Source organism: Toxorhynchites rutilus, chromosome 1 (genome assembly GCF_029784135.1).
Source record: "Toxorhynchites rutilus septentrionalis strain SRP chromosome 1, ASM2978413v1, whole genome shotgun sequence".
Taxonomy (NCBI): Eukaryota; Metazoa; Arthropoda; class Insecta; order Diptera; family Culicidae; genus Toxorhynchites; species Toxorhynchites rutilus.
Window position 1 is genome coordinate 111118132 of NC_073744.1, and position 12611 is coordinate 111130742.

General features: G+C 39.5%; 1 protein-coding gene across 6 annotated transcripts in view; it reads right to left on the bottom strand.

The window, feature by feature from the left end:
• Nucleotides 1-508: 508 nt before the first annotated feature.
• LOC129761143 (phosphatidylinositide phosphatase SAC2) overlaps nt 509-12611 on the bottom strand; it is a 52750-nt gene continuing 40647 nt past the window's right edge. For all 6 annotated transcript variants that reach the window (XM_055758857.1, XM_055758860.1, XM_055758853.1 and 3 more), the window contains 3 exons: nt 1897-2934; nt 1700-1841; nt 509-1642 (listed from right to left, as the gene is read on the bottom strand). In XM_055758857.1, the coding sequence (XP_055614832.1) occupies nt 1535-1642; nt 1700-1841; nt 1897-2934 (1288 nt within the window). In that variant the 3' untranslated portion in view covers nt 509-1534. The remainder of the gene's footprint in view (nt 1643-1699; nt 1842-1896; nt 2935-12611) is intronic.

Here is a 12611-nt window from a genome sequence, read left to right on the forward strand (position 1 = left end):
AGAGGACCTGCGAGCACCCGGAGTCTTCGAACGACGGGTGTTAAGAACAACTTTCGGCGGTGTACAGGAGGACGGCGTATGAAGGTGTAGGATGAACCACGAGCTCACGCAACTCACCAGTGCACCCAGTGTCCAGAATGTTATCAGAGCTGACAACTATCCTGTAAAAATAGTGTTCATCGGGAATCCGGCAGGTACGAAAGGACGAGGAGCGCAACGAGCAAGATGATGAAACCAAGTGGAACAAGCCATGGTGAGCGCGGAATCGGAGAGATATAGCCACTATCCGAGTTAATTGGAGAAAAATGCGAATCAGTTCATGTTGTAAAGATTTTAAGTCAAAATAAGTAAATAAGTCAATAGTTAAAGGATCACTCAATCTGATTTAACAATACCAGGTTATATACCATCAGAGGATTAGTAGACGCATCACTTTTTTATCATACAACGAACAAGAAAATTCGGAATTCGGAATATTTTAGACATAAAACTGTGAATGTGTTTGTTGCTATAATGCGGGTATTGCTTTTGCATGAATATTCTATTATTTGATTACATACAGTGAATCCGCTAAACTGACAATACTGATTTGCGTAATGTTATCAATAATCTGGTCTTTTTTTTTTTTTTGGTGTTGTTAACCATTCTACAAATAAGCCTGCATGAGCCTTTGAATGTATTACAATTGCGCTAGAAGCATCTTGTTTTTTTATTAATTCAAAGCACCAGCATCAGTTGGGTTCTGAGAATCTAACTGGCTTGCAACGGCAACGGCATGAAAACGTGCATTTCATATTTTTCATATTTTTCTATTGATGTTAATAATACGTTAATATAATTGACTTTGGTAATAATGTGTCCCCAGCGAAGCGATGACGCTTCGCGTTTGTATCACTTCGATTTATGCCATTTTCCTATCAGTGTTAGCTGTTGTCATTTGTATTTTTAACCTGACCAAAAAGAAATATGTGTATTATAGTGTTTTGAAAGAAACCAAATTTTGTCAAATGTTAAATCCTATTTTTCGTGACATGAAATGCTGATCTTTGTGAAAAGAAAAATTGTAATACAAACAGAGAGAATGAAGTTTCACTTTAATCGGATGTGAGGTAATTACTATTTATAATTGTTCCTGTACTGCAAATATTTTTAATGCTCGTTATGCTAAAATGTTTCGCCAAAATATGCTACAAAATACTTCAACAGGAATGGTTTAATCTTCTACACATAAAATACGAAAAATACAGATCTTTGGTGTAACCTGATTAACAGCTGATCGGAACGTTTTAAAATTTCTCGTACACAACACAAAATCAAATGCTTCTATAAAATACGTTTTGGTTGAATCGAAAGACACATATCATATTTAAGCTCGTAAAACATAATGCACTAGCTACCTTTGCCCAACAAAACATAGTTTCCAATCTACACGGGAAAATTCGTCGATCCCCTCAAACAATTGTGCTGAATGGAAGCAGAAGCAATTCGCATTTCCAATCAACTCGCAGGATGAGCAACCCAGATGATATCCCTTTTACAAAGCGATTAATTTACTGCGACATTTAGACTTATCCCATTTCTCCTCCAATCTTTTTATATCTGCTGTCGGCGTCTCGATACTACGTGTTGGTCGAACAGGTGTCTAAAACAACAAACAAAATATTTTTTTATGTTTTACCAAACAACGAAATAAGTTTACCTTGACAGCAATTTTTCTGGGATCGAGATTGGCGCCCAACGTCTGCAAGCCCTTGCCAATGTTGGAAAGCGGGCTGGTTATTTTCTTCAATTGTCTCAATGCATTATCGCCTTGATTGCTCGTAAGGTTGAGTGTTAGATCTCTAAAAACGAAACGTCTAGTTGAGGAACTTGATGTATTGGTCACAATAACGTTACCTTTCGATCTTTTCTTCGGTTTTCGCGTTACGCTCAGAACCATCCACGCGAATCTCCGGTGTTGGACTACGACCTTTAATAGGCGATGCACATTCCAACATCCCCGCCGGCATGTTTATATGATCGGTCACAGAGGATATAGACATCGTGGAAACATCAGATGGCATCTTCGCGATGCTATCTTTTTCCTCCAACATGGATGTTGAATTATCATCAGCAGCACTAGCACCTGTTCCACCCATCACAATGCCTACCGAAGGCAGGAAAACATTTTCATTGAAAAGTTGATTTTCCTGCACCAATTCACCCTCACTGGCGTCCGCTTCTTCCGATTCAGAGCTCGAACCTTCCGATTTTTTCAAACTAGAACTTCTTGAACCTACTATAAATCGGCTTCGTTCCGCCTCATCAGTTATTTGTCCAGTATGTACGTATGGCATAGGAGTCGTCATTTTGTCTTTTTTCTCTGCGGAAGAACGTCCAATTTTCGCTGGCTTCAAGCTTTGACCTATTTTGGAAAATTGCCCTGCCACATTGCTTAGAGCCTTCGAGCCCATTTGAACCAGCTGTGATTCGGAGAGATTCCTCGGAATGCCTTGTGGGACCGAAAGAAGTGTTCGGCTTTTTCTCCGCTGTAAGCTTCCACCACACTGAAGAGGTACGTGGAGACCGCGATTTTCAAGTGCAATCCGGAAGAGATCAACAATGGCGGTTAGAGACTCGGTAATTTCCTCGGTCTTCTTGATTACTAGAGCCACATTATTAAAGAATCGAATGTACGGCGAACGAAACATATGGAAGTACCCATCAATGTTATCCACGGCATAGTTCAGACGAATGCAGAGATGGGCCGGTGCCGTTCCCTGGAACATCTTGTTATGTTGGAACAGGCCCAGTTCAATCAACGTAATGTTATCCAACGAAACGTTTTCAAAACGCACAATCTTATCAAGATGAGAATCATACTCCGCCACAATGTAACAGTCGTCCGTCAGTATTAGAATAGTATCCACTTCGGTTTCGTTTGGATCACATGTGCTAAAGTAAGAATTTTATGTTCAGCTTAAGTTTGATACATTTTTTAAAATTAATTGAATGCCAATGAACCGGCATGTTAAAATTTTGGAATGAAATAGAAACACGTTGAACTATTTAATTATATAATAAAAGACGTATTTCATGCCAACCCGACTGGCCATTTGCAGAAATACATTAGATTACAGTAAAACGTTGTGGGTGTGAAACCATTGGTCATTCAGCAACTTTGCATATTCAAAATATTCAAAAAATAATTAGACTACACTGATGTTATTATTGATTTTAATGTTGATTGATGTGACTTTTCACGAAATAAGTTCGTATTGTATCACTGATTAGTAGCTGAGAAACAAAGGTAGAAACAGATATCATGATTGTAGCATGCAAAAAATTCATGTCATCAATTGTTGAAATGTGGGTTGCATTCTAAACTAATAATTTATGTTTGTTAGATTTTTACACGGATTGTCAACTTTACGCAGTTTTTTTACGCGGTTTTTTACGCGCCATGTATTCCCCGCGTAAAAAGCGACTCCAATGGGATTTTTGAACAGGGCCAAATTTATATATTTTAATTTTTTATAATAATTTATAGCTCAAACACATAATACCTACAAAATTTTGATCATAGAATAATATATATGAAATTGTTAAAGTTTAAAAAAAAACCAAAAAAATGATTTAAAAAATTACATTGGAGCAAAAATGAGAGGGTTACATCTTTGATATAACCGCAAGGTTGACGTGGGACCATCGTTGACTTAGTAATCATTTGTTTGTTTTGATTAAATTATTGACTGAATGAAACAATTTTCGAATTCAATTGAATTCAACATATTTGCTTTGTATGTAAAGAATTTGAACAAATGCCATGTAACACCAATTCATGCATTTTTACAAATTAATTTGGTGATAGCCTTTTGCCTAATCATCAAACGGTTTGTGTATAAATTCAGTAAGCGGAAGATATGAACACATATCTTCCAATGCAGTTTTGAATAACCAAGGCAAAGCATTGTGTTCGTACCCGCTTTTGTAGTCCGCCTTAGATACACATTCCGGAGTTCAACAAAAACGTGCGGATACAGAAGTACCCCTGGCTTGCATGATTCAACAACTTCTACTGTTTATATTGTATATAGGCTTTAAACTTGGAAGTTCATTCGCATTTTTGAGGCGAATGAACTGAAAAGTTTGACACCTCTCTAATTCATCATCGGTCAGTCAGTTCATTCGTCTCTAGTATCTGAAATGGCGATTTTCCCAGGCTTCTCAGTTTGGAGAAGTTGCTAGTGGAACACATTCCAGAGGTAGCCGGTACACCGGTAGATTTCTTCGGTTTTGCAACAGATGGCGAAACTTGATTATCATTCCAGTGAATCAAATTTCCAGACATTCGTTGGAAAGCTACTGTCATTGCGCGTCTTTTTCAGTATATGTCAAAAAGTTGAAGCGCAAACAACATAGTTTTTTGCCACTACGAATATGTCGAATTTCGTACCAACAAGAGTTTTTGCGGAGTGTGTTACTTCATTACTTCAATATAAAGAAAAAAGCTGCGGAAAGTAATCGCACTTTGGTGGAAGTTTATGGTGACCATGCTCAAACTGAGCGAACGTGTCAGGCGTGGTTTGGACGGTTTAAAAATGGTAATTTTGATCTAGAAGACGAAGAACGCTCCGGGCCGCCAAAAAAGTTCGAAGATGAAGAATTGAAGGCTTTACTCGATAAAGATCCGTCATGAACGCAACAAGAACTTGCAGATACACTTGGAGTAGCTCAACAAACCCTATATTAAAAGCAATGGGAATGATCCGAAAGATAGGACATTGGGTGCCGTATGGATTGAAGCCACGTGACGTCGAACACCGTTTTTTCACGTGCGAATAACTGCTCCAACGGCATAAAAGAAAGGGTTTTTTGTATCGAATCGTTACTGGTGATCAAAACTGGGTCCATCACGACAATCCTAAACGCCGGGGAACGTATGGATACCCCGGCCATGTACCAACATCGACGGCCCCGCGGAATATTCACGGCCAGAAGGTTATGCTGTCCATTTGGTGGACCAGCTGGGTGTGGTGTACTATGAGCTGCTAAATCCAAATCCATTGCGGGGGACTCCTACCGACGACAATTGATGCGTTTGAGCCGTGCACTGAGGGAAAAACGGCCACAATACGAGCAAAGGCCATGTTGCACAATAAAGTTATTTTGCAGCACGACAAAGCTCGGCCGCATGTCACGAAACCGATCAAAACATACTTGGAAACGGTGAAATTGGAGGTCCTATCCCACCCGCCGTATACTCCAAACATTGCTCCGTCCGATTAGTACCTTTTTCGATCGATGCAACATGGCCTGGTTGACCAGCACCGAAGAAAAGTGCCGAAGAAAAGAAGACGAAGAAATTCAACCAGCAAATATCCTATTTGGTTTAACGTTCAAATAAGAAATCTAAAGAATAAAAAACAACATAAGCACATAAAAAATACAAAATAGACAAGTCATCAAAATTTGCTGGAATATCAAAATATTTCCCAAGAATTAAATTTTGCAATTAAAAGTGCACACAAAGAGTACAATAGAAAGGTCGAAACTGAAGTCAAATCATGCCCGAAGAATTCTTTAATTACGTAAAGTCTAAGCTCAAAAGCAATAACTTCCCATCGCAGATGCATCTCGATGAGGATGTGAGAAATTCTTCGAACGAAATTTGTAATCTCTTTGCAAATTTCTTTCAGGAAGTATATAACACATTTTCCGAAGAAAATCGTTCATTTTCAAAATTCTCTTTCAAATCCAGTAAAAGTCACTTCGGGAGTCCCACAAGGCTCTCATCTTGGTCCTCTTCTTTTCATTCTGTACGTTAATGACATCTCCTTCGTTCTCAAGCGTATCAATGTACTTGTGTATGCCGACGACATGAAGCTTTTCGCGGAAATTGGAAATGAAAACGACATCGAAGCATTTCGAAACGAAATACACGTATTCCATACTTGGTGTGATAAAAATCTACTAAAAATGAATGTGAAAAAATGCAACTCTATAACTTTTAGCAGAAAAAAACATGTACCAAATATTGTAATATTAGGCTGTCAAAAAAGTCCTGCGGTTTTTTTTTTGAATTTTCATTTGTTCATAAAATTAGTTACAATCATCTGTTTTAAGTCAAATATGCGCCGTTTTGTTCGATGACTTATTCCCAACGAGATGCCAACTTCATAATACCCCTGTTATAGAAGCTCGCTTCCTTATTGGCAAAAATCTCGGATAGCCAATTTTCACAGGCCTCTTTTGTGGCTAACTTCTGACTACCTAGCTCGTTCGCCATGGACAAAAACAGGTGGTAGTCACTTGGTGCAAGGTATGGACTATACGGCGGATGCAAAAGCACCTCCCATCCGAGCTCCCGGAGCTTCTGGCGCGTCCCCAAAGAAGTGTGTGGCCTGGCGTTGTCCTGATGGAAGACAATGCGGCCTCTGTTTATCAAAGATGGCCTCTTCTTCATGAGTGCTACCTTCAAGCGGTCCAGTTTTTAGCAGTACAGGTCCGAATTGAGCGTTTGGCCATAGGGAAGCAGCTCATAATAGATTATTCCTTGACAATTAATGAGAGCTTGGCCACCGTCTGAGCCGCTTCAGCGGGCTTCGACCACGACCGTTTGCGCTTCACGTTGTCGTAAGTGACCCACTTTTCATCGCCAGTCACCATCCGCTTCAGAAACGGGTCGATTTTGTTGCGATTCAGCAGCGATTCACATGCGTCGATACGGTCAAAGATGTTTTTTGCGTCAACGTGTGTGGCACCCATACATCGAGCTTCTTTGTGAATCCAAGCTTCTTCAAATGGTTGATAACGGTTTGATGACTTATCCCCAGCTCTTGGCCTACGGCTGCTACTATGCCGGTCTTTCTCGGCTAATTCAGCGATTTTGTCGCAATTTTCAACGACAGGCCTTCCGGAGCGTGGCGCATCTTCGACGACCTCTACACCAGAACGAAAACGTTGAAACCATCGTTGTGCGGTGGAAATGGAAACTGTATCGGGTCCACAAACTGCACAAATTTTATTGGCGCTTGAGATGCATTTTTGCCTTTGTCATAGTAGTACTGTAAAATATGTCGGATTTTCTCTTTATTTTGCTCCATATTTGCGACACTATAACTCACGAACGACTTAACCAAACAAAACACTGTCAAGGACTATATTATAGCGCGCAAAAATACCTTTACAACAAGCTGTAGTATGATACGATACATTGAATACAACTAGAACTACGCGCTTACAACGACACCTCGCGGAAATACCGCAGGACTTTCTTGACAGCCTAATATGTCTTGGAAACCAAAATGTAGAAAAATGTGAAATAGTTAGAGATCTATGCGTCATCCTGGACTGTAAACTCACATTCATAGAACACTACAACTCTGTAATAAATAAGGCGAATAGTGTGTTAAGTTTTGTCAAACGCTTCTCACATAACTTCCAGGACCCATACACAATAAAGCTTTTATATATTACATATGTAAGGCCTATTCTGGAATACTGTAACGCATTGAGTCAGTCCAGAAACAGTTTATTCTGTTTGCACTTCGTAAACTCAACTGGACCTCATTTCCACTTCCTTCATATGAAGCACGCTGCATGCTCATAAACATCCAAATACTAAAAGAACGCCGTGAATTTGCAATGCTTTCTTTTGTTAATGACCTGATTTCGCAACGAGTACAGTCAACTGAATAACTAGAAAAACTAAATTTCTATGTACCTGGGCGTCAACTAAGAACACGAAATTTGTTTCTAAACAAAACATCCAGAACAAATTATGCAAATAACGCCCCTATCAATCGCATGATGCGTATATACAATCAGCACTGCGAAATAATTGACACAACAATGAATAAAAAAACAGCTAAAAAGAAACATGTACCACAAAAATAATATTTAACCTAAGAAAACATTGTAACATTAGTAGTCTACATTTGTTTGACGAAATGAATAAATAAATAAAAGTAAAACAAACAGTTAGAATTTCAACAAGATATTTTCATATATTGTTGAAAGCTTAGAATAAAGTATATTTAACGTCAATTTCGTTCAAAGTAGTCGTTTTTTATTGGACCTAAATATGATAACGCGCTTTTGTAAGAACCATAAGTGTTGTGACCTGTCGCGTTCCGCGTGTTGTATGTGTAGTTCGACACTCCTCCCTCTTAGGGGGAGAGGGCGCATAACTCGTGAACTAATAAAGCAAATGAAACCAAATTCGGCATGCGGAGGTTTTGAGAGGCTGTGGTGATTCGACACTCCTCCCTCCTCTCTAAAGGGGAGGGTTACATAACTCGCGAACTAATCAAGTCAATGGAGCGAAATTTGGTATGTGAGGGTGTACCTCTGGTACCTCTGGAAGGGGGAGAGGGGAAACCTATAAAAATATTATACATATTTCAACCAACAATATTCCAACGAAACATGACAATCGAAAATTTTCGGAAAACTATGAAGGAAATTCGGAAAATTCGGAAAAATTAATTCCCATATGTTGTACAATTACATCGTGACAAACATATCTTATAACTATAAATAAAAACGGATCGCCAAATGTGTTGCGTAATGTGTAAAAAAAACTCGGGGAATAAATCGTCCGATTTGCCTTTGAACGCCTCAATTTTATTATATTTTCAGTATCAAACATGTAATCTATGTAACGGATGAACATGTTAATTGCAAGTGATTGAAAAATTTTGAACGAGAATTGTGACTGAAAATAATTTGATATTATTATGACGAGTTTTGATAGAAGTTATATTAAAAGGAAATTGTGAAAGTTCGATTAGAAAATCAATCATTGAATAGTTATGCGATTGGACCCATGAACGTTCACTTAGTAAAAAAACGTGAATGTTTGAAGGTATTGATTGGTATTGATCCATTTTGGACGGAATGAAGTTTGCCGTGTCTGCTAGTTTAGACATAAAAATGATACGAGTTGAACATTAGTAGAAATTTTTCAAAGAAAACATGAAAAAGTTGTTGTTAGAAAAACTATATCCCTATAAAAATGCCCATCTTCTGATGTATGGATGATTTGTTGGAAATTGTATAAGCTCTTCATATATTTTTTGAGAATTTAAAACAATTGAAATAAATGAATTTCTATTTTTAATTTTTTTTTTTTGACGTAGGACTACGTCTTTCATTTCTATACCGGGGTGTAAAATCAAAGTTTCGAAAACGAAAGCGTTACGCCGGAGACCGAGATTTTGAGCGTTAATAGCTCCTAAACAACTGAACGAAATGGTATGATAAACACTTCATTCGAAAGATAAAATGTCTACGCGTTATATACTTGTTACTTTTTGATCCAAAAACTTGTTTCAATAGTCTTAAAATTGCTTTCAAAACAGGCTATTGAAATCACCAATCGGTATATAAGCGAGCGGCGCTCGGAAATCCACTCAGTTCTAATTGAACAGCGATTGGAGCATGTTGTCGCTGTTGCGGTGAAGCTCTTTATTTATCATGAAAGCGCGGATGAACGGTGTCACCAAGAGCCTGTTTGTGCACCCTAGGCCAGAAGGGAATCTATCAGGAGGAGAGTGATGCCACAAACGGTTCCCTGGGAAGACATCGCTACACACACATACACGCGCGGCTATTAACAGGTGGTTATCGAGTTGGCATTAACCACTGGTGGGCTTCCAGTATCGAGGAAAATGTGGAAATAGCACCCTAGGCCAGAAGGGAATCTATCAGGAGGAGAGTGATGCCACAAACGGTTCCCTGGGAAGACATCGCTACACACACATACACGCGCGGCTATTAACAGGTGGTTATCGAGTTGGCATTAACCACTGGTGGGCTTCCAGTATCGAGGAAAATGTGGAAATATCTCGTTACTGAAAATAATCTGCCAGTTCCTCTGGGAATTTTCAAAATATATTCATGTGAAAGAGTTTAATTGAATGTTTTCTATCCATGTAACACTGTGACCAAATATATTTCAATCAAGTGCTATTAACAGGTGGTTATCGAGTTAGCATTAACCACTGGTGGGCTTCCAGTATCGAGGAAAATGAGGAAATATCTAATCGTTACTGAAAATAATCTGCCAGTTCCTTTGGGAATTTTCAAAATATATTCATGTGAAAGAGTTTAATTGAATGTTTTCTATCCATGTAACACTGTGACCAAATACATTTGGTTTTGTGGTTTTTCAATCAATCGCAATTAACAGGATAGCTTCAGAAGATTATTCTTCCCCATCAGTAGGATATTTCCGTATCCAATATTGTATGCGCCCGCAATCGATTATTGCTCAGTCGCCGAAAGTTCCGAGCTCAGAGAGTTCATTCCCCTCTAGTTTGCCTTCCAAATTGCCATCGTAAACCACACCTTCTCTCGATTCAATCACACACAAAAAGCATACTTAAGCGATATTCTGGTGGTGAGACACATTCATTTTTCGTGAGGACATCGACAAGACAACATCGTTGCCTAACGTGCTGGAGGAGGTGGACGGCGAAGGATCGACACATACACGCGCAGAACTCTTTCCGTTAGGATGCCATTCAGCATCGAGAAAGTTCCGGAAAGATCTAATCATTGCTGGAAAATAATCTGCCAGTTCCTTTGGGAATTTTCAAAATATATTCATGTGAAAGAGTTTAATTGAATGTTTTCTATCCATGTTACACTGTGACCAAATATGTTTCAATCAAGTGCTATTAACAGGTGGTTATCGAGTTGGCATTAACCACTGGTGGGCTTCCAGTATCGAGGAAAATGTGGAAATATCTAATCGTTACTGAAAATAATCTACCAGTTCCTCTGGGAATTTTCAAAATATATTCATGTGAAAGAGTTGAATTGAATGTTTTCTATCCATGTAATACTGTGACCAAATATATTTCAATCAAGTGCTATTAACAGGTGGTTATCGAGCTAGCAGATTATTCTTCCCCATCAGTAGGATATTTCCGTATCCAATATTGTATGCGCCCGCAATCGATTATTGCTCAGTCGCCGAAAGTTCCGAGCTCAGAGAGTTCATTCCCCTCTAGTTTGCCTTCCAAATTGCCATCGTAAACCACACCTTCTCTCGATTCAATCACACACAAAAAGCATACTTAAGCGATATTCTGGTGGTGAGACACATTCATTTTTCGTGAGGACATCGACAAGACAACATCGTTGCCTAACGTGCTGGAGGAGGTGGACGGCGAAGGATCGACACATACACGCGCAGAACTTTTTCCGTTAGGATGCCATTCAGCATCGAGAAAGTTCCGGAAAGATCTAATCATTGCTGGAAAATAATCTGCCAGTTCCTTTGGGAATTTTCAAAATATATTCATGTGAAAGAGTTTAATTGAATGTTTTCTATCCATGTAACACTGTGACCAAATATGTTTCAATCAAGTACTATTAACAGGTGGTTATCGAGTTAGTATTAACCACTGGTGGGCTTCCAGTATCGAGGAAAATGTGGAAATATCTAATCGTTACTGAAAATAATCTGCCAGTTCCTCTGGGAATTTGAAAATACATTCATGTGAAAGAGTTTATTTGAATGTTTTCTATCCATGTAACACTGTGACCAAATACATTTGGTTTTGTGATTTTTCAATCAATCGCAATTAACAGGATAGCTTCAGAAGATTATTCTTCCCCATCAGTAGGATATTTCCGTATCCAATATTGTATGCGCCCGCAATCGATTATTGCTCAGTCGCCGAAAGTTCCGAGCTCAGAGAGTTCATTCCCCTCTAGTTTGCCTTCCAAATTGCCATCGTAAACCACACCTTCTCTCGATTCAATCACACACAAAAAGCATACTTAAGCGATATTCTGGTGGTGAGACACATTCATTTTTCGTGAGGACATCGACAAGACAACACATACTGATTTCAACCTCCGACCGAGTAGGTCACGTTTTTTTCAGCTCGGCAGTTTGGCGTTTTGGACAGCGGACTAGGACGTCTCCCCCTGGCGATTCCGAAGGAGTTAACTTTAATTATTTTTAAGTGGCAGCAGAAGGAGAAGCAGATAGCAACGGCTAGTTTCGACCGTTGGGAGCGGGCGCTTGCCGGCAAACCGGAAAAGCGCGCGCTTTTGCGGCGTCACCGACGCCACGCCCCCTTTTTCCTTTGGGCAGTGGTGCCAGTTTCTCTTCTAGTATCGTAGTGATTTTTAACATAAACAAAAAACCAAAAAGAAACCACGCATTACGGACGGTGAAGTGACTGAAGGAAAACAAATTCAAAAGTTTATTCCCCTAAATTGTTCGCGATTATTGGTGGTTTTTGTAAGAGCTCTATAAAAAAAGTGACAGTGTTTTTCTAGATAATATCCCAAAGTGAAAAGCCCTCATAAGTGTTCTCTCCTTTAAATAATAAATCGATCTGTCGGCTATACCTAGGGGGTAGCCGACAACAGCATGGCTTCCAGTAGCTCCGGGCCTCCGGGAGGCCGGGCTACAAATTTGTACGAGGGTAAACCTACCCAACGTACTGCTCCAAGGTGGGCCGACCCACTGAACGGCAACCTTCAGATCCTGTTACTTCGTGCCACAGGAGAGAACGCGATCCCGACTAACCCGTTCGTCGTGAGTAAGACGATCGCCAACGCTGTAGGAACGAAATACTACACAGCGCGACCGCAACGGGACGACA